General features: G+C 42.7%; 1 protein-coding gene across 1 annotated transcript in view; it reads right to left on the reverse strand.

Moving 5' to 3' along the window:
• Positions 1–663: 663 nt before the first annotated feature.
• Positions 664–22,823, reverse strand: part of LHX6 (LIM homeobox 6) — a 442,140-nt gene continuing 419,980 nt past the window's right edge. The window contains exons 8-9 of the mRNA XM_086921086.1: positions 6,188–6,291; positions 664–3,956 (exon numbers count right to left, since the gene is read on the reverse strand). Of these exons, the coding sequence (XP_086777212.1) occupies positions 3,936–3,956; positions 6,188–6,291 (125 nt within the window). The 3' untranslated portion in view covers positions 664–3,935. The remainder of the gene's footprint in view (positions 3,957–6,187; positions 6,292–22,823) is intronic.

The following is a 22,823-nucleotide window of genomic DNA, read 5'->3' on the forward strand; positions in this document are numbered from 1 at the left end:
GGAGTCCTAACTTTACTACTACTAAATTGAGAAACATCCTAACTTTAAGACTTTCGGTAATCACAGAAGGCATTTAGGAGTCCTAAAGTTAGGAGTCCTAACTTTACTACTACTAAATTGAGAAAAATCTAAACTTTAAGACTTTCTGTATTCACAGAAGGCATGTAGGGGTCCTAAAGTTAGGACTACTAACTTCTGTGAATACCGAAATGAGTAAGTGCCTTCTGTGAATACAAAAATGAGTAAGTGCCTTCTGTGAATACCAAAATGAGTAAGTGCCTTCTGTGAATACCAAAATGGCAGTAAGTTTACGATTTTGACTTAAGTTAGTTCTGTGAATCGGGCCCTATGTCTTCAATCCTCAACCAATGTTAAACATACTATATTTTACTTTTTTGTTTAGTTGTATATCCTGAAAGAAATGTATTTCATTTTGGGTGGCACTGTCATGTGACTAAGTTCTGATCACAGAAAAGTGGTCAAGAAAATTTCAGAACCATATGTTCAAAGGTATCTGCAGCGTGGTGTAGGAAGTCATTTATGAATAACAAAGTTAAAAACATATTTCTGCTTGTGAAGGTAATTAGAAACATATTTAAGAAGATTAAATTACATCACTTTATTGATGTAAGTGCCAGCACTTCTACCTGTATTCATTTTATTTATTACACATATAGGACATTTACAATGCACAACATTGAAAGTATATAACAAAATGACATGTTTTAAAAAGTGCTTACAATTTTTAAATAAATATTATCCATGGTTGTTCTTTCTTTCAAAAGCTGTTTTACCCAAGACAGATTTGCCCATGACATGCTACAACAAAAATATTTGTATTTTAGAAAACCCCTTGGCTATGCCTGCTGGCAGTAATTGGGATCCATATTTATACACTATTTTAAGAGCCATGCATGAGATTTGACACAAGAAAATAAAATATAACAGAGATTTATTGTTAATAAATCTGGTCTAAGTGCTACAATCAGGACTCATATTTTGGTAAATTTCACTATGTATATTCCCATTTTTCTGAATTCACGTATTTAGTTAAGATAAAAGCAATAGAAAGAAGTTTTTTTCAAAACTGTGATGTGTCCATTTTGGTGACATACTTTCTTCTGTGCCACACTGTGCAAAATTTGATGATAATACAACTGTTATTTGGACATTGTACACAGCGAATTAGTTGTTACTGAATTAGTGTAAGTTATTTCACTTTACTTGAAAGCAGTGAACATATGATACCTGAAACCAAAAGATATGTAATGAGAAAATATTTGCAATTCCTCCACTTTCAAGGAGTACATCATACTTATGCATACGCCCCCACACACACACGCACACACACACGGCAACAGACACATTCCAAAAGCATGCACACACAGATTTGATATTTTATTCAAACCTCATGACCTGGTATTATATAAAAGTTTTAAAAAGATATCTTCTGAAACATTGCCAATATAACGGTGCTTTGTCTGAAAAAAAGATTAAGGCTCTCTAGTTCAAATCATTTACTGTGTGTGTGTTTTTTTAAGTTCTAAAGTTTACTATAAAATGGATTTAATTGTGCATGCATGTAGACACTAAGGGCATCATTTTCAAGCCCATTGCTACGCCAGTGCGTCACATTTTTTCACACACCAGCTGTGCATTGGGCTTGCTCATAGTTACAAGGCCAAGTAAAATCGCACTCCATGACTTTTCATGGTCTTGTAAATATCACTCATTACTCTGCGTGAAAGGGGCATTCCACGGGTGTTGCTGTGGGTGTTTCCATGGAACATCCATGGAACCTGACTCATTTCCAGATTTAAAATTCTACACCTCCCCAGGGGAGGTATAGGAGTGGTGCAACAAGGAGCAATTCTTTTATTTCTCATCGTTATTTCCGCTTTCTATGTGTCTTGCATTCTGCAGAATGCATAGAAAGAGGAAAATGCCATCAATTATTGTGGCATCCATTCCTGCTCAAAAACAATCATCCCCACACTGCAGGCACTGTTGCAACATGACGCAAGAGTGTAGCACCGGCGCACGGCAGTCAATTGTGCGCCAGTGCAGGGGAAAGCACATGGATGTGTTGTATTGTTGTTAATACGGCACATCCCAGTGCTTTTAAAATGACGCAGCTTGTCTCAGCAAAATGGCTGGCTGTGCCGCACTGCCACATTTTTGGAAATGAGCCCCTTAGCCTACAATTCATACAGTTTTTTTTATATAAGTTGTTGCATTAAATGTGAATTGGTATCCAGCTTTAATTCTAAAACATTTGTTTTAGTAGCTGTTTTACTCAAGGCTTAGGCATGACTTACTCATGAATTTTCAAGTATAAATCATATTTATTGGAAAATAAAATTTCTTGGACTTTGCATGCCTGAAAAATCAGGAGTATACCCCTTCTAAGCGGATGGCATCATAGGCATCGAAACTCAAATTTTATCTGAGCATTCACCTGTCATATATGAGGTATTAAGACAGATGTAAACAGAAATTCTAAGAAGATACACCATGGGCATGTTTGAACATGCACTTTTTTTGTTAATCATAAATAGTACAGTAATTAATCTATACTTTGATAAGATTAACATTTCCAACTGAATTTCACATTATCAGTATGATTTCATTTGAACTTCAACCTAAGCCTTTAAGAGTGAACCAAAGGATGCTGTAGATTGGTACATGCTCAATGGTTAATGTGTTCAGTTAGTTTGAGCTCATAACCAACGACGTGGTGTGGGTTTCACATTTCAGCCCTGAGATCCCTACACTGTTAAGCAATATCACCAAGAGACCAAGTAGCAGTAATCAAGTTTTTTAAAAGTTGCACATAACATACTCCTATGCATGCTTGCACATGCACACACACACACACATACACAGGCACACACACACTCAAGCATACACAGGCACACATGTAACTTTCATCATGCATTCTCCATGTGAAGGTTATATAGATTAGGAGTATGTACGTAGACGCATCCAAAGAACAATGCTCTTGAAGTTTCTGTGACAATACATAGGAGAAGATGGATGTTTTTCACCAATTCTTGCACCACAATCCAGATTTCGGCAGTACATCTGTCTTTCTATGTCTATAACATTTTTAATAGTCCTTGTACAATGGATTCATTTCCAGTACTAAAGTAAGTCGCCAGATTTAAACAGATTTAAACAGATTTTCACATGTGATGCAGCTTGGATAAAACAACTCGACCTTACAGGTAGAGAGACATTTTAAAAACGAGTATATTCAAAAATCGTTGTACACGAAGTTGGGTTTTGTGTGTTTTCTCTAGGTATTTTTCATTATAAAATATTATGTCACGATTAGCACATTTATCACAAAACACAAAGCTATTTCGCCATCAAAATGTTTGTTGGGAAAGAGTTCAGGGATCCAAGAGCCCACGACGCAGGATTGCACAGTGTGGTGAAAAAAAGCTCTAAGTGGCTGGAAAAAACAGCCAAGCAGATGAAGCAGGAAAATCAAAGGACACCTGAGAGTGAGATATTATCTGCACTAATGTAGGCAAGTAGAAAATACCACCAAGCAGAGGGTATATGAAATATTTTACAGGATGTGGTGTGCTGGTTGCAACGCCATAGTTCTTTTCTTCTGCAGTGATAAATATAGTCTTGCTCAGTTTTAATTTCTTTCTGGATAGCCAGTCCATAAATATGTGGGCATGTTGCCTTTTGTCTGTCTCACGTATAATACATTGTTTAACATTCATTGTTAACCTGAAAGTTCATAGTAAACAAGTGTGAAGCTAAAAAGGGCATTGGCAATGTCCATGAAGATCAATAGCAATCTTGAAATTGAAATTGCCCTGTCCGGGTTGCCACAATGCTATACTTTGTACTGTGGACACGTTGATGAGGAAGATCAATTGATAAAACCATATCTTTACTGGAAAGAGGTGGTGTTGTTAATACTGGAACAGGATAACCTGGAAAAAACAAGTAAAAAAGGATGAGTTAAATATGTACTGAAAATAACTGAGCATTTTATTTTCCACATATAATATATATTTATAGATTAAAAATAAAAAAAATTAAACATTTGATGGCTTTTTCAATACATGCTGAAAAACTCTTGAAAAATAGATAATTCCAATCATACTGTAAATATAATGTAAATATAATATACTTTCTTTAAACTTCTTCTACATTGAACTCATTTTTGACAAAAGGAGTAACATACAGGGATTATATAGTTTTTATAAAAAGCACAAATGTATCATTTTGTTTTTTTAACTCTACAGCATGTTTAAAGAAGTTTTGAGTCTCGCATTCCCAGGTATTGAGACTCAGGCTTCTGTAGTCTCAAGCACAGCTTAATTGCCAGAGCTGAACACCAGAAATACAATGGGGCAGATTTACAAGCCTCTTGCGACAACTTTACGCCACCGTCGCCTCACTTCTGTGACTCAGCGGCATTGTATACAATGTGCCACGTTGCAACATATTTACAACGTGACGCACCTAGGGAGATGTGTCATTTTGTAAAGGCCTGCATTACATTATACCTGTGTCAGGTATAATGTATGCAGGGGGCGTTCCCATGTAAGAAAGCCTCATAAAAGTCACTGCTTTCAAACCTTGAGCCTGCTTGAAGCAGCCGTAAGGAGTGACACAGCATGCTAGAAATAGGCATTCCTGACCATTGCTGGAGTTGCGTTGTGCTTACGACACGACTCCAGCAATGCGCCGCCTTTCCGCCAAATGATGCGTCATGCATCTGTCTATCCTTGCGCCACGGTGCGCCGCATTGTACATACAATGCATCCATGGTGGCGCAAGTTATTTTTTTCATTATGCAATTTCACTGACGCATCTCTGCTAATATGCAGAGACGCACCAGTTTTTGTAAATCTGCCCCTGTGTGTTTTTCAAGCATCTATCACCGTATTTAAATCACTAGATGTCATATTCGACAAAAGTGCATTACAGTAAGGACCATATGAAGACTTCTACCCAATTAGCATAAATCTGCTTGCCAAACAGCCAAGTCAATACTCTGCAACTTTTTGAAAACGGTAAGCATCAACATTTTGACTACTTACTACTCCAGGAGCTTCAGCTGCATCTTGATAAATAGCATTTATTTCAGCTACTACTACTATTTACCCAGCTTTGTAAGCATGAATCTCACTTAAGATAAGAACATTGGAAGAGTAACAACTCTCTGGCATCTGAACTACCATGCGATGCATCATTTGGTGCAGGTGAGTTACTGCTTCCAACCATGGGAAATGATTTCAGTAAAACAATAAAAAGTGTTAAGCTATGTTAATTAGATAACCATGTTCGAAACAACTAAATGCATTCTAATTAGGAATCCCAGTGTACCAGTATGGTACAGTTGGAAAGTTCTCTTTATTAACTTAAAACTATTTATTTAAAAAATTATGAAACAACTGTGATGACATTGTCAAGGCTTTGCTTATATTAGTACATTCTCAAAGTATTCTGAAAGAAGACAGGAAAAGCACACTCCAGGTTTTTCAAAGACAAAAATTGATATAAAACTTTCAACCTCCAACTGAAATCTTTACATCTTGTTACCTTTATCCAGGAGTACATTGTCCCTTAATTTAAGAAAAAGCATAGTAAATTTGCCGATTGATCTTAGTTATGAAACATTGCTTTTAATTTTATGTATACAATAGTGTGAAATGCTCCATACCTAAATCAAAGCTGGTTTGACCAATGATTTCCCTACTACTTGGTACCAGAATATACAATTCAATTGTTTTTAAATGAAATTTGTTTTAAAACTTTGGTGTAAAAACTCCTTAACAAAAAAGGCGAATTATAGTGTTCTCATATTTATTTATTTAAAAAAGTTTTATATAGTGCTAGCTAGACTAGATGATATCAGAGCAATTTACAACAGTAAATGTTCACATCAAAGATAAAAATATGTACAGAGTATCTGAGTCAGGGTGCTTTACAACAGTAAATGTTCACATCAATGATAACAAGTATATACAGAGCAGCTAAAACATATCAGATCGAATCATTGGTTGAGCATTAGAGAAAGATAACAAGGAAGGGTTAGGGAGGACTGTGGGTAGAGAGTGTGAATATATGAATGTTATTCATAATATCTTTTTTATAGAACATACATCAGAAGCACTGTGAAGCACTGATTAAACGTTTAAAGTTTTAGACATACCTTTTCCCCCCTACCAGAAAGTGGCCCATCTAAGTCCGGTTTGATGTGCATGGGAGGAGCAGTGTATGGAAGTCTGCAGTGCACCTGCCCACATTGTACCTGACCTATGGATAGAGAAAAATATGTCAGGCATTTCTCAAACATAGTCCAATCACATTTATATTTCAGCATCATAACCTTTAAAAAACTACAACTAACTCCATTTCTACTGCACCTCATATACAAGTTAGGAATATTCAAAATAGTAAGGGGCCCATTAGGATGGCGGGCGGATCACCTCCACCAGGCTGGCAGTAGCCACCGCCGGCCTGGCGGGGGCGATCCGCCCGCCATCCTTGCTCTAAAGACCCCCCACCATATTAGGATGGCGGGGGTGGGACCGCGGCGGACGATAGACCGTCCGCCGCTTTTCCGCCCCGGTCGCAAGGCGACCGGGGCAGAAAAGTTATATAATGGTGGCGATGTCTATCAGACACTGCCAGCCATATTATGATGGGCAAATTTGAATGCCTTTCTGTGGTGGCAATGCCGCCACGGACAGGCATGCAAAGAATCCCTACGGGGGCCCGTTGCGGGCCCTTAGGGACTCAAGGGGGGATTGGGGTGCACCTGGGGGGTACCTATGGTACCTCCCCGCATTTCAAAGTGCAACATGGCAGGCACCGCGCGGTCCCTGTCATGTTGTGCTTTGAAATGCACAACGTGCATTTTTACCATTGCGGCGGGCGGTGCTTTTAGCACCGCCCGCCGCAATGGTAACAATACAGGATGCGCCTGCCAGTGTGGTGGGCGCATCCTAATTGCCTAGGCGGCACCGCTGCTCCCATGGCAGGCGGTCCCGTTTTGCACGGGGATTGCGGGCGGGCAAAGTCCGCCCACCATCCTAATGGGGGCCTAAGTACTCAGGATAAAGGAACAAGAGAGCAAGAGAACTTAGGCATAGATGCATCAAGGTAATATCCGCCTGCAAAGGGGCAGATTCTCAGAATCTGCCCCTTTGCGACCAATATTTTTGCATTTGGGATGCATCATCCCAAATGCAAAAATCGCAAATTAAGAAATCGCAAAATTGCGATTACTTGCATTTAAGGAATCTCAAATTGATATTCCTTAAATGCAATGCATTAAAGTTGAAAAAATAGTGATTTCGCTAATAGGGCTCGCAAATTACCATGAAGTTGAAGTTCATGGTAATTTGCAAAAACTTTGAAAAATGCACTAAAGTGCATTTTTCAAAGTTTCATGTTGCGCACACACATGCCCTAAGGGCATGTGTGTGCGCAAAATATGTGCACAGATCAATTTCTGGGATGCAACAGGGTGTCCTTTGGACACCCCTGCACCCTTGAAATTGCATTCTCAATTTGCGATTCGCTAATTGCGACTCGCAAATTGAGAATGTCTTCCCATTCATTCACATGGGCCTCTAGGCCCATAGGAATGAATGGGGAGGTATTCCTTAATTACGACTCGCAATTTGCGAGTCGCAATTAAGGAATTTTAAGAAATCAATATTTTTTAAGTGATTTCTTCATGCATTGCATTTTGCTTTTCCTTATTAGCGAATCGTTATTTTTCGCTTTTAAGGAATAGCAAAATGGGTTCTTAATGCATCTGGGGGTTAATTATTAGTGGTATTACAGTTGATATACATATATATATACGACAACGAAGAATGAGGTGACACCACGGGGCTCAGGATACACCATTCTTTATTAGTATAAACATTGGGCATGACGCGTTTCGGAGGGTTCCTTTTTCAAATGCCCTTCTGCTTAAAATTGCCACTGTTGCTCGTAGTCCTCTTTTATGGTCCATTGACAGTTCCTATGCACTGAAGTAGTGTAGGTTACCACGAAAATATGGCACAGAATCATCTCTGCCTCCGCAAATGGACTTCATTTCCCAGCATGCAGTGTTTCTTACTTGCTGGCGATGGTCCCGTTTGTCAGCGATTCCTTTTCTCCATTGAGCAGCTGACATGCCATGTTTGCAGGTAAGGACTACAGTGTCTGTTCTGGGCTTGTAGGTGTTTTCCCTCTTGAGTCCCGCACTTTCAGCCTCGCAGTTCTGCCCGTTGTGGAGTCAGGAATACTCGTAAAGTAAGGGCATTTCTCCATGCAAGTATGGACTGCGGATTGCAGCTAATTCTCCATTTCAGGCTTGGCGCGAGGAGTCTCCTTCGACACTAGCGACTCCCGTAACACTTGCGGAAGGGCCATCCTCGCGTGTTGGTCAGACACGCTACTATTTCCAAGGCTTCCTCCTCTGACGACGAAGAATGAGCCGACACCACGGGGCTCAGGATACACCATTCTTTATTAGTAGAAACATTGGGCATGATGCGTTTCGGAGGTTTCCTTTTTCAAATGCCCTTCTGCTTAAAATTGCCACTGTTGCTCGTAGTCCTCTTTTATGGTCCATTGACAGTTCCTATGCACTGAAGTAGTGTAGGTTACCACAAATATAGATATATTTAGGTATATGTAGTTAGGACCTAGTTTCCATAGGAAATCCACAACATTCTATTGGGAATAACTTTGGCGCCGGTTGTTGAATCTTCGTGAATTTCTCAAAGAATATGGCCCGTTCCGCTCCGCTTCTTCCCTGAAAGTCTCAGGTAAATTCGTCAAGCGGGGGCCGAGAAAAAAGGGGGGTCCCAAAATGTGTTTTCCCCATGTTAATTTCCTTTAGATACGGCTACAGCCCGAACCGCTGAACGGAATTAAACCAAATTTGGCAAAATGGTAGAGTCTGATTCGCAGATAACGCTTTTGCTTAAATGGTGTAAATCCCTCCAGTAGTTCCTAAGAAAATCAAAAGAGAAAAAATATATATATCTATAAGAGCGCACTGTGCGCGCACCGTGCACGCATCGTGCACGCACCTTCCCGTGCACAAGCTGGATGCTGATTGGCTGCCACTGTCTGTCAACACTCCAAAACAGAAATTGATGGCAGCCATCTTGTGCCTCGTTAGACTGAGGCACAAGAAAGCAGAAAAACAAACGTGTATAACTCAAAAAGGGGGCAGGGTAGAAGCACCCTTGTAGGAGAGTAGGGTCTGCTATCCTATGGTCACCCCAAATTTTTGCTTTTTGCTTCACTGGTTTCTGACTTAATGTGGCTGTGGGCCTGCTAATCAGACCCACAGCCTGCTGTTCTCTCTCTAAATTACTGCCAATGCACTTTAGGTGCATTACGAATTGGAACTGGTTCACCTTATGAGCCCCTGTAGTAGTGTACCCTAGGTACCCAGGGCATAGGTGTATCCAAGGCCTACCAGGGGCTGCAGCATGTATTATGCCACCCCTGGCCTGGCCCCCATATTTGACACAACTGGCTGATCACTCAGCTGGGGTAAGTTGGTGTAATCACCTCTTACTTAGGTACAGTATGCCTGTGCCTAACCCTAAACTGGACACATATTTTCCTATCAGCCACTCCTATGGAAGGCCTCATCAATCCTGGAGGCAGAGTGCTTGGAAATATGTGAGATGGTGCTCTAGCATGAGCTGAGCCTGTCTGCAGCGGTCGGGAACCACTCCCTAAGCTGTTCCGGGATATTGCCATACCATATACTCTTAAGTGCATTATAATCCTCGCGGTTATATGCTATCTTTGGTTTGGCTTTATCAAAACATGTCGAGTAAGGTGTCATACGAATTGGAATACTATCCCCTCCCCAGTTCTGGTGACGGGGATAGCATTCCACCCTTCTAGAGGGACACGACATGTGTGTAGCCTTAACCCCGGTTAAAGTTAAACAGAGCCTCAGCATCACAAAATGGATGCTGCCACCACAGACACGAGTCTGGCCTCCTGCTGCTGACCGAAACTCGGCAGATGGTGGCCTGGACAAAGGGTTTCCTGCCTTGGGAGCTGCGAGCACCACCCCAGACAGGGTTTTGTGTATTGGGTAGGACAGGGCTGAATAGAATCAGACATGCCCGGGGCACACAAGGTGTCCCCGTGCATAGGCCAGTCCAAACCGGTCCTGGGACTTTCCAGACCCAGGCTTGGCGTGGAACTGGACAAAGGAAAGGGGGTGTAACCGCCCCCCTTCCTGGTTCCTCCCAGAGGAGGGACCTAGTAGGTGATCCACCCCTCAGATTGGGAATAAGAGTGGGAGCAGTGCCATTGCACAGCAGATCATTCTGAATCAACTTTACACGAAGAAGAAGACTGGACTTCGACATTCTGCTGCACAGAAGACTGAAGAGAATCTCCCTTGTGGCCTAGGAGTGGCCACCCTGTGAACACAGGTACCAACCAGCAACTCGACGTCTGCTTTGCCGCCGCCTCCCGCCGGAGCCCGAGCCCAGAGCCCGACAAGAACCAGACTCCCAGACCTCTCAGAGCCCGATCCACAGTCCCTGCAAAGAAGGGACCCGTGGAGGCACCGAGTGACGTGGCACCGGACCTCTTGGAAGACACCCGAAAAGCTGACTGCGCATCTTCTGAGGCATCCTCGACGTTGTGCTTTGGGGACTGAGAACCCCTACCACCCAGCAGCCCTTGCACCGAAGATCAGCCCTCCAGCATCTCCACGATCTGCGTGGGGCCCTTTTGCATTGTGCCACTTGACGCGCCATCCCGGCCACTAGCCACGTGGTCAGCGGCCATCTTGGCGACGAAACCGACGATTTACACAGCAGGTCTGGTTGCTCCAGACCTACCCAAGCTCCTGTAAAAAGGAGCACCCGCTCTGACCTTGCTGGTCCGAGTGTTAAGCATCTTTCAACTTCTGCGTGGCTTGCATTTGCCAAGGCCTGTTTGCTTCGATCAAGTTGCCGACACCGCCAACAGCGAGAAGCCTGCGTGGGACAGCTCGTGACCGACTCCTGGACGTCCTCAACCCCGGGTGTCCACGTGGCTGCAGAGAGAAGCTACCCGACAACGCCTGTTTGCACCCGACATCGCCTGGTTCCAATCTGGTTCCACGGTAGTCACTGGATAGTGACTTTGAACATTGTCCCCTCTGCTTTCAGGTCTTTACATCTTCAGATCCACCCTTGGATCCACCGGAACTCTTCACATCGAGCCGCCTGCAGCATCTTCAGCTCCAAGCACCATCGACCAGCGTGACGAAACCCGACACTACTTCGACCCTGTGCACCCGCTTCCTGTGGGTGAGGTAACTCAGCTCCGCCGGTGCTCCTGCACTGGTACACATCTCAAGGGCCTGTGTCTTAAGCTTCAGCTCCGTAGGTCACTCGGAAGGTTCCTAACTTTCTAACTTTGTACTTTTTACGCACCATAGACTTTGCATTGGAAAGTGCGTGCACTTTGAACACTGCACCCGAGTCCCGCGGGCCTTTCCCGACTTAGTCACTGCTAGTCTCGAATAGCTCCAGCGATTCCCAAGGCCCTAGGCCTGTTCCCTTTCCTATTGGTATCTCTTATACCACTTTCTTAGTATATGGTTTAGGTGGCCCCTAGGGCTCATCCATATTGTGCAACTTTTGTGTATTTTAAACTGTCTTGTGATTTAACGCTTGTGCTTCTGTGCTCATAAAGAGTCCAGGGGATTTTATAGTTAATAAATCAATATATATTTTCAATATATATCTGTGTGGTGTCCCTTTCATTTGGTATTCAAGGGGGTTGTGTATGGTATAACAGCTGGCTTCACATGCCTTTCAGAGTTTAGCCTAAGACTGCTTTGTCCACGTTACCACTAGGATAACTGGTCTACAAGGTTGAATTACAACCATCATCATAAGGGTTGCTTGGCATGGTACAAAGTGATCACTAAGAATTAGTGAGCATTATATACCAGGCCAACTTCTCACAACCCTGACCCCCTAGTTGTGGGGTTTGCGCACCGTACGCGCACCCGCGATTTTCCATGCTCATTGGCTTTCAACACTTCAAACCAGGAAGTGTTGGCAGCCATCTTGTGCTCGGTAGACCGAGGCACAAGAAAGCAGAAAAACAAATGTGTAGAACACAAAAAGGGGGCAGGGTAGAAACACCCTGACCCCCAGGCCTGCCCAGGTGGTACCACAAGGACCCCCAAGGCCCAACATTTCTTTTTTTTAAACCCATTTTTTTCAAATTACCCCCGGGGGGACAAAATTGCGGGGGCATGGTGATGAAGAAGTGTGGGGGGAGGCCCAATCCCCCCCTTGCACTGCCCCGGGGACCGCCGCCTTCCTGGGAAAAGCAACGCAGCCCCCTGGCGCATAATGGAGGATCATGGTGGGCTAGTTGGCCCCCAGGGACCCCCGGTATACAAGGAAACTAAATCCACCAATTTAGAACACTCTACAGGGCACGTTTGGACAGTTTATGTTGGGGAATTAATCCCTGTTCAATTCAGAGGTCCCCTAGAGGGAACTAGTCAACAGGTATCTCCAGTAAGCGCCATGGAGCTGCACTGCAGAGTGTTGTAAAAAGCGGGAGTGCCCTCTGAACACCTGCCTGCAAAAATGCGCCGAGACACCTTCGGGTATTTGTTTGCGCAATAAAAATCTCGAAAATAAATTCAGTATAAAAAAAATAACAAATAATACATTTAAAAATTGTCAATTAAAAAACCTTCGAAATTCAATGAAAAAAACATAGGTTTCAGGCCTGATATAGTTAGGAATTAGCATTTAAAAAAACCATTAAAATTCACTGAAAAAACCATAGGTTTCAGGCCTTATATAGTTCGGAATTAGCATTTAAAAAACCTTTGAAATTCACTGAAAAAACCCTAGGTTTCAGGCCTTATATAGTTAGGAATTAGCATTTAAACAACCTTTGAAATTCATTGAAAAAACCATAGGTTTCAGGCCTAATATAGTTAGGAATTAGCATTTAAAAAACCTTTGATATTCACTCAAAAAACTATAAGTTTTAGGGGTGTTATAGTTAGCTGGACATTTCACTCATACAAAACCATTGAAATTGCTCCTATATAGTTAGTTGTACTAACTATATTTCGCGCACCCGCAATCCACTGCTGATGATGTCACATATTACATCATTCATGACAAGGTCAGTGACATCACTGATGACATCTCAAATTCTAATTCCTAACTATATAAGGCCGAAACCTATGTTTTTTTCAGTGAATATATATATATATATATATTGTGGTAGTATTGGGGTCATTGACTTCATGCTGGGCGAGGCATGAATCCCATCCTTGCTCCTGCCTCATTGACACCAGGTTCAGGAGGTTGAAACGGTTTGGGGACTGGAGGAGACGGTGGCATTCCTGTGTCATCGGGTTTTGGAGGGTTCATTAGCAGCACAGCTCTGTTTGACCCCGAGCAGTATCCACCAGGCAAGACTCAGAACATTGCATCCTGGTTCTGGTAGTCGCCGTGCATTAAGCGACTTGCCAGGATAACTGCCATTGGTACTTACCCGGAGGGGCGGAGCAGAGCTCATACCTATTAGGAGGGGCGTGAGAAGTGCCGCCACCTATCCTGCACACACCCGTGGCGCTGAGGAAGGCTTGAGAGAAGCTGAAATGTATTCGCCGATGCACAGATGATGTGAACTTTCCTTACCTGCAGCACGGGAATAAAATTTGCCTTCTCCTACTCCCCTGGCTTGACCTCTTCACTCTCGTCGTTTGAGGAGGTGATGTGTTTACATATATATATATATATATATGAAAAAACCATAGGCGACACAGCTCCAGCAATGCTCTGGGGGGCCCTTCTCCCCAATGCTGCGTCAAGCCTTGCGCCTGCTTCAAGCAGGTGCAGGGTTTTGACGCAGCATTGGCCTAAAAGTGACTGAGTAGACACTTTTAGGAGGCGTCCCCTGCGCCGGAACACCTCCTGATGGCACAGGGCTTTACAAGGTGACGCATCTCTTAGATGCGTCACGTTGTTAATACCCAGCACCATGGCACATTTTTTGTGCTACCGCTGAGTGATACTGGGATGGTGCTGAGTGATGCTGGGGTGGTGCTGAGAGTGGTGCTGAGTGATGCTGTGGTGGTGCTGAGTGATGCTGTGGTGATGCTGAGTGGTGCTGAGTGATAATGTGGTGGTGCTGAGTGATGCTGTGGTGGCGCTGAGTGGTGCTGTGGTGGTGCGGAGTGGTGCTGTGGTGGTGCTGAGGGATGCTGTGGTGGTGCTGAGTGATGCTGTGGTGGTGCTGAGTGATGCTGTGGTGGTGCTGAGTGGTGCTGTGGTGGTGCTGACTTGCCAGGATAACTGCCATTGGTACTTACCCGGAGGGGCGGAGCAGAGCTCATACCTATTAGGAGGGGCGTGAGAAGTGCCGCCACCTATCCTGCACACACCCGTGGCGCTGAGGAAGGCTTGAGAGAAGCTGAAATGTATTCGCCGATGCACAGATGATGTGAACTTTCCTTACCTGCAGCACGGGAATAAAATTTGCCTTCTCCTACTCCCCTGGCTTGACCTCTTCACTCTCGTCGTTTGAGGAGGTGATGTGTTTACATATATATATATATATATATGAAAAAACCATAGGCGACACAGCTCCAGCAATGCTCTGGGGGGCCCTTCTCCCCAATGCTGCGTCAAGCCTTGCGCCTGCTTCAAGCAGGTGCAGGGTTTTGACGCAGCATTGGCCTAAAAGTGACTGAGTAGACACTTTTAGGAGGCGTCCCCTGCGCCGGAACACCTCCTGATGGCACAGGGCTTTACAAGGTGACGCATCTCTTAGATGCGTCACGTTGTTAATACCCAGCACCATGGCACATTTTTTGTGCTACCGCTGAGTGATACTGGGATGGTGCTGAGTGATGCTGGGGTGGTGCTGAGAGTGGTGCTGAGTGATGCTGTGGTGGTGCTGAGTGATGCTGTGGTGATGCTGAGTGGTGCTGAGTGATAATGTGGTGGTGCTGAGTGATGCTGTGGTGGCGCTGAGTGGTGCTGTGGTGGTGCGGAGTGGTGCTGTGGTGGTGCTGAGGGATGCTGTGGTGGTGCTGAGTGATGCTGTGGTGGTGCTGAGTGATGCTGTGGTGGTGCTGAGTGGTGCTGTGGTGGTGCTGAGTGATAATGTAGTGTCGCTGAGTGATGCTGTGGTGGCGCTGAGTGATGCTGTGGTGGCGCTGAGTGGTGCTGTGGTGGTGCTGAGTGGTGCTGTGGTGGTGCTGAGTGATGCTGTGGTGGTGCTGAGAGATAATGTGGTGGTGCTGTGTGATGCTGTGGTGGTGCTGAGTGATGCTGTGGTGGTACAAAAGTGACACAACTGCGGCACAAAAGAGGCGCAAGCGGCTTGTAAATCTGCCCCATAGTACTTTTACATCACTGTAGCTGCGTAAAGGGCCAGAAGATGTGTCTCCAATGACCATGTGTGCCTGTGCCTGTGTTACAGGCACACATGGTCACTGGAGACACATCTTCTGGCCCTTTACGCAGCTGCAGTGTAGTAAAAGCACTATACATTTACCCAATGAGGGAGCACTTACTGGATTAGCCAGTAGAAAGTACTCCAGGGCAAATCGCAAAAAAATCCACGATTTCGCGGGAAAATTCGTGAATTCACAGATTTTTTTTGCAATTTCGTGGGGAAATCCGTGAATTCGCAGAACACGAATTCGCAAATTTCGCCAATGCTTACTTTTAACATGGGTAGAGTGATGCAAGGAGCTAGTAAATCCACGTCTGACTTTTCAAGAAAAAATCTCAACTCCAGACTCTACAACACAGTTTTAATGTTTTCTCTCGCTCTCATTCTCTGTGACATCATTTCTCTTTCTCTCTTAAACTTAGACACTGCTGTCTGCTTGGACGTGTAGAAGAATTGTTGAAGTGAAGTTGTGAAGTCTACTTCGTATGTGTTTGGCCGCAAGGTTTATACAACGGTAAGCACAGAGGCCTAGATCTACAAATCCTTCATAGGAATGCATTAGAAATAATTTGGCATAACGGGCGTTAGTAACGCAGTAGGCACTTCCATATAGACACCACTTGAACGTGGCACTATAACAAGTAAAATGTACCAGGTACATTGCACTCATAAAATTGTAGTGTTAGCTTTATTTGTGAAACGAGAGAGGGCCATATTATCAAGCCTTGGCGACAAAATTATCGCCACTTTATTGGCAGCAAACTGCCGCTAAAGTGGCCATAATAGGTTTGATAATATGCTCTATTGAATTCCAATCGGAGCTCATGTTAGATGTGAAGGACATCTAACATGAGCTTCGATTGGAATTCCATAGAGCATATTATCAAACCCATTATCGCCACTTTAGCTACACTTTCCTGCCAATAAAGTGGCGATAATTTTGTCGCCCAGTATTGATATTATGACCCAGAGTGCGTAGTTTACAGCACCTACTCTGTAAAATCTATAATTTCCTAAGAGCAGTGACAACAGATAGGTTACAACAGTCTGACAAACAGATCCACAACCTTATTACGCCACTTTTGAGTCACTTTTAACATGGGTAAAGTGATACAAGGAGCTAGTAAATCTACGTCTGACTTTTTATCAAAAAATCTCAACTCCAGACTCTGCGACACAGTTTTAATGTTGTTTTCTCTCTCTTTCTCTCTCTCACTCTCTGTGACATAATTTCTCTTTCTCTCTTAAACTTGAACACTGCTGTCTTGGATGTGTAGATGTGTAGAAATTTTTTTCAGAATAAGTTGTGACACCAACTGCCTGAAATGTTTACCCGCAAGGTTTATACAACGGTAAGCACAGAGGCCTAGATCTACAAAGCCTTCATAGCAATACATTAGAAATAAGTCACCACAACGGGCGTCAGTAACGCAGTAGGCACTTCCATATAGACACCACTTGAATGCAGCACTATAACAGAACTGGAATGTACGAGTCACACTGCACACGTAAAACCCTAGAGTTACCAAAACATGAAGGGGCATAGTACCAAGAACGGCGATAAAATTATCTCCGTTTCAGCGGCAGGAAACTGCCGCTAAAGCAGCGATAATGGGCTTGATAATATGCCCTTGTGAATTCCCATAGTAGCCCAGGTTAATACCAGAACCTGGACTACTATGGGAATTCACAACAGCATATTATCAAGCCCATTATCGCCGCTTTAGCTGCAGTTTCCTGCCGCTGAAACAGCGATAATTTTATCGCCGTTCTTGATAATATGCCCCGTAATGCTTCTGCTCATTTACTCACATCTACATAATTCTAAACTCTAATTTTCTTTTTTTCTTTTGCAGATTACCAATCGGACACCTTTTAGAATCTATTTCACAATTTCTTTATAACATTGTTTAAGTTATTTTTCCAGCTCTAATATAGTTATAATTGAGTTTCGTTTATATTTATTGTTTAATAAAAGTTAATTAAAAACTACATACTTCTTTTATTTTGTGGGGGACGGGTATGACGGCCCACAATAAAAATAATGTTGAAATACTATAGTAAAATATTCAAGACTAGGTTTGAAAACTACTGAGTTCTAACTAACAGATATAATGAAAACAACGGTGAGAAACTACTAAAATGGCGATGGACGAAGTACGTAATCAACGTTTGGTGCCTCAGCACTACCTTTCAAATAAATATATAAAATATATAACTATTAATACTGTACAAAAGTACAGCAGTGGATGACACACACGAACCGGGAAAAGAAAGCGACAGATTTACTAACTGATATAAAGAAAGGTTTGCTTGTTCAACTTGAAGAAAAAGAAAACATGGGCTACGAAACGACGCTGAGCATGCAAAGAGAGTACAACTGCTACACCAAAAAAAGGAAAGCTTTACATTCTATCATAGAAATTAAGGAGCATATTATCAACCAAAGGCGATACGTTATTGCCGCTTTCATCGACAGGAAACCGCCGATATAGCGGCGATAATGTGCTTGATAATAGGTCCTTGTAACTTGCCATAGCAGCCCAGGTTCTGGTGTTAACCTGGGCTCCTATGGTTATTCATAAGGGCATATTATCAGCCCATTATTGCCGCTTTATCTGCAGTTTCCTGCCAATGAAAGCGACGATAATGTATCACCTTTTGTTGATAATATGGCTCATTGCTCTTTTTTTGACCAGTAAACTTAGGTGCATATTATCAAGAACCGGTGTTAAAATGATCGCCGTTTTATTGGCAGGGAACTGTCGATAAAACAGCGATAATGAGCTTCATAATACGGCCTTGTTATTTCCCATAGAAGCCCATGTTAACACCAGAACATAGGCTTCTATGGGAATTTACAAGGACGTATTATCAATCCCACCCTCCCAACATTAATGAAAAACTCCAGACAATGCAGGTACCCGGAGCTGGAAGGTCATTTTACATATCACTGCCCCAGAAATGTGGCGTTGCCCGCGATGTGTACGGGGAGAGAGAGAGAGAGCGAGCTCAAAACATTTTTTTTTTAAAAAGACCTGAGGGGTGCCGCTCACCGAGACTGCAGGGAGTAGGACCGTAACCCCCCGCATACTTCAAAATAAAAAAAGAGGAGTGCCATTTACCAGTGCTCGGGGCACCTTACAAGCCCCGATTATGCAGAAAAATTGCCCCCGTAATTTGCCCCCCCAGGACCTAATGAATAAAACAGACTTCTAATTTTTTTTCACCTTTTCCACCGCGTTCTAGTACTGCACGAGTACCCCGCCATTTTTTATTATTTAAAAAAAAAAAAAGTGGGCCTAAAGATCCATGTACCACCCCCTGACCAAGGCTATAGGCTCAGAATGTTTCTACCCTGCCCCATTTCCTTATTTCTCAACTTTGTTTTACTGTTTTCTTGTGACTCTGGTCTCCCGACAAACAACATGGCTGCCAACACTTCCTGGTTTGGAGTATTGACAGCCAATCAGCATGCAACTCCTGCTCGTAATTGTACATATTTCCATATGCATACGCCGTGATTTTACTTTTAAAAACAAAATGAAAAATAGAGCCTAAACATCCATGTACGACCCCTTGAGCAAGCCTAGAGGGTCAGAATGTCTCTACCCTACCCCCTTCCCTAATTTCTCAACTTTGTTTTACTGTTTTCTTGTGACTCGGTTCTAGCGACGCACAAGATGGCCGCCAACTCTCCCTGGTTTCGAGTGTTGACAGACAGTTCACAGCCAATCAGCATGCAGCTCGCGCTCGTAATTGAACAGATTTCAGTAAGCGTACTGAACTCCGTCTCGCTATGATTTTACTTGCAATTTTCTCAGAAACTACTGAACGGATTTACAACATTTAACAAAAAGCACAATCTGCGAACAGAACTCCACCTCTCTGCTGAATTTCGTGTAATTCCGTTCAGCCATTCGGGCTGTAGCACTGGCTAAATGTCCATATGGAAAATAGCATGGGGAAAACACGTTTTGGGCCCCCCCTTTTTTCTCGGTCCCCACTTGACGAATCACGGAAGCACGGAGCGGAACCAAGCAGGCCATTTTCTTGGAGAAATTCACGAAGATTCGTCCACCGGCGCCAAAGTTATTCCAAATAGAATGTTGTGGATTTCCTATGGAAACTAGGTCCTAACTGTAATATATATATACATTATTTTCTTTTCACAACTGCAGTGCTCCCAAGACCTCCTCTCAGCGAAAAGAGAACAATGGACACCCGGATAGAATGGCAAGTTGTTGTTTTATTTCTCACTCCTCCTCTGACTGCGTTTCGAGCAACTAGTGCCCATGTTATGTTATGTTATGTTAGTAGCATTTCTAAGGCGCGCAGCTGCCCCAGCCAAGGGGCGTCCCGGCGCCTGATCGGGTACCACAACACAACAGATCGATGCTGGGAAGGAGAAGAGGAATCATACAGCACTAGGGAACAGATAAGTTTTTATGGCACGCCTAAAAGAAGTGAGGTTGTTCAAAGCTCGAATATGGACAGGTAGAGAGTTCCATAGTCCTGCCGCTAGCACTTGAAAGGAGCGGCCTCCCATCCTACTCAGTCTAAACCGAGTACTGACCGCCAGATGGAGAGATTCCGATCTAAGAGACCGCGTAGGAACATAGGAGGTAACAAGCTTAGCAAGGGCAGAGGGAGAAGAGAGCTTCAAGATTTTAAATGTCAGGCAGAGGGCCTTAAATTTAATTCTCTGTCTGACCGGCAGCCAGTGGAGCGAGGTCAAAACTGTAGAGACAGAGCAATGTCTAGGAAGGCCGACGATAGCACGCGCCGCGGCATTCTGCACCCTTTGCAGTCTAGTGGCCTCCGCCTGATTCACTCCAAGCAGCAGCGCACTCCCATAGTCCAGCCGAGTCCACATACAGAGTTCAGTACGACATACTTTTTTATAAATGCTCTGTGTACACCCCCCTTACAGTCACGTGATAATAGACATAAAGGAAACAATATGGATTTCATTTGAGCACCTATAGTTATATAAGAGTATATAGCTTTGACATTATAAATACAATGTATTGTTATAGCATTACTAAAATATATATAAAAAGTTCAGTAATATAGTAAAGACTAGCGTATAAGTACACTAATAAATACATGTATATATATATATATATATATAGTACTCATAAATATGCATAAATAAATAAATATATAGACATTATTACATTAGTCCAATTTAGAATGACCTAAAAAATATTGCAGCATAAGTGCCCATTTTATATTTTACTATATTGTACTTATAATTATTGTGGTACCTCATATCAGTTTAAATGCTTTTACTCATAGCTTTCATTCCATAATGTTATGGCCACATTAACCAATGTACTCAAATATAAGGTGCTCAAGATTTACTTTTCATGTTTATGTGATATTCATAACGGCTGAATATCTAATTTTCATTTATTGAAAAAAGTGCTTCCGTACTTAGCAGCCCCTGCTGATTGTGCAAAAATTCCTATGTCCAACTAAAGTGCCTAGTGCTGTGTAAATACATATTTAAATTATAAAAAGTGCTAGTGCCTAAACTAAAAACATATTGACTAAAAAATGTTACATTAGGGATGTTTAGGAACCATTATTTACATTGGGATGGCAGCGGATACAGTTTTGCTGTTGTTACAGATGTTAAAATTACCCTGCTTCAGTTACAATAGTGCAATTGGTCGTCATGGCAATACAATTTAAAATCTAAAATTCTGTAAGCCACGTTTCCTTTGGAAAAGAATACATGAGTTTCATAAGAAATTATGCATGTCCTCAGTGTTAATGAGTCCATTAGGTATTTTACCTGGGGTTTAGTGCCAGATGTCCTTCAGACAATGGATATGCTCTATAAAATTCATAATAATATATATATAGATATAGATAAATTTCACATGTTTGTTGCTTTCATTGCACATAACATAATGATATAAGAACCCATATTTCAGTTGAGTGAACAAAGCAGTCCAATAAATATGATTCTTTACAAACCAAAGATCTAAATATCGAGTTGCAAAAGCGATGGCTTAGAAACAAACAAGGCTCTGGCATACATAGGTAAGGACAGTGTGCAGCTTTAATGATGAAGAGTGAAATAAGTGTAACAGATATTGATTGGGTACACATATATTGCTAGCCTATTATTTCACTCTTCAAGACTACAATCTTGTTTTGAGACAGTGCTACTCCAAGAAGACCTATTTGGTATAACAAATAATGTTGTATTAAGGTAGGTACCCTTACTTGGAAGCGTCTCATACAGATAAAAAGCACCTACTGGTGGAGATTCTTTTTTTTTAAATATATTTTCATTTTATATATATTAGGGATTGACATCAGAAAAGATACATTTCTGGCTCAGACCAGATGCATTAGAAGTATATGAATATTACTAATACATGACAAGCATAATAGCTAGGCACAACAGGGGGGATCATATTAGTATTGAAAATGTAAAAAGAATACAAATAACATAGGCTTTGTCTGCACCAATACCTCGCAATAAGTATACATTCATCACAAGTTCCTGAGAGAGTCTACTGGCAACAATCACATGCACCAAAGCACACAGCACAGAAAGGTAAGAACTGTAATCCAACACAACATTGTCCCCCATATAATGCAACTCAAGCTTCTTGCATCCAATATTGGGCAAGAAGTTCTTACACACCAGAACTTTCAACCACCTCATCCCGGGTACCACCAATTAGCAGTCTATTTTTTTTTACTGAGTTTATATAGCACGTACTTGACCCAGTATCGGGTATCAGAGCCCTTTACATAGCACCAGTTGCGTTACATGCGGACACATTCATCATTTAGTTAGGCATGGGTAGATTAACTGATTTGCCCAGAATCACAGGATGTTCAGCGTCATTGCTGAGACTCGACTCGAACCCAGTTCACCAGATTCGAGGTCGACCGCCCAAGCCGTTAGGCCAAATCCTCTCCCCTCTCTACCGGCGGAAGATCAGATATTCCTAATATGGGCTCCGTATATCTCTCGGGTATTTACAAGGCGGTGTAAGATCATGATAGGTACCAGACTGTGCTCTACAATATGTCATATCAGTATGCCAATCTGCCACCATTGGGAGAGGCCCCTTGATCCAACAAATACCAATCCTATGCAGCACGATAAAAGGCTCAGTGTTACTAATCAACGGCTGATCTATGGGGCATCTAAATCATAAACTAGCAGGGCAATCAGCGGTGGGCAGGCCAGCATCCCCCCTGTTATATCTCCAAACATTTTATAAATTATAAGACAAAAGTGATGTACACCAGGGCAAAAACATGCTATATGTGAAATGCCTGCATCATTAATACCACAGCGTGGACATTGTGAGCCTTCTCTTAGACTGTAT

The sequence above is a fragment of the Lissotriton vulgaris genome, chromosome 5, assembly GCF_964263255.1.
Source record: "Lissotriton vulgaris chromosome 5, aLisVul1.2, whole genome shotgun sequence".
NCBI classification, from domain to species: Eukaryota; Metazoa; Chordata; class Amphibia; order Caudata; family Salamandridae; genus Lissotriton; species Lissotriton vulgaris.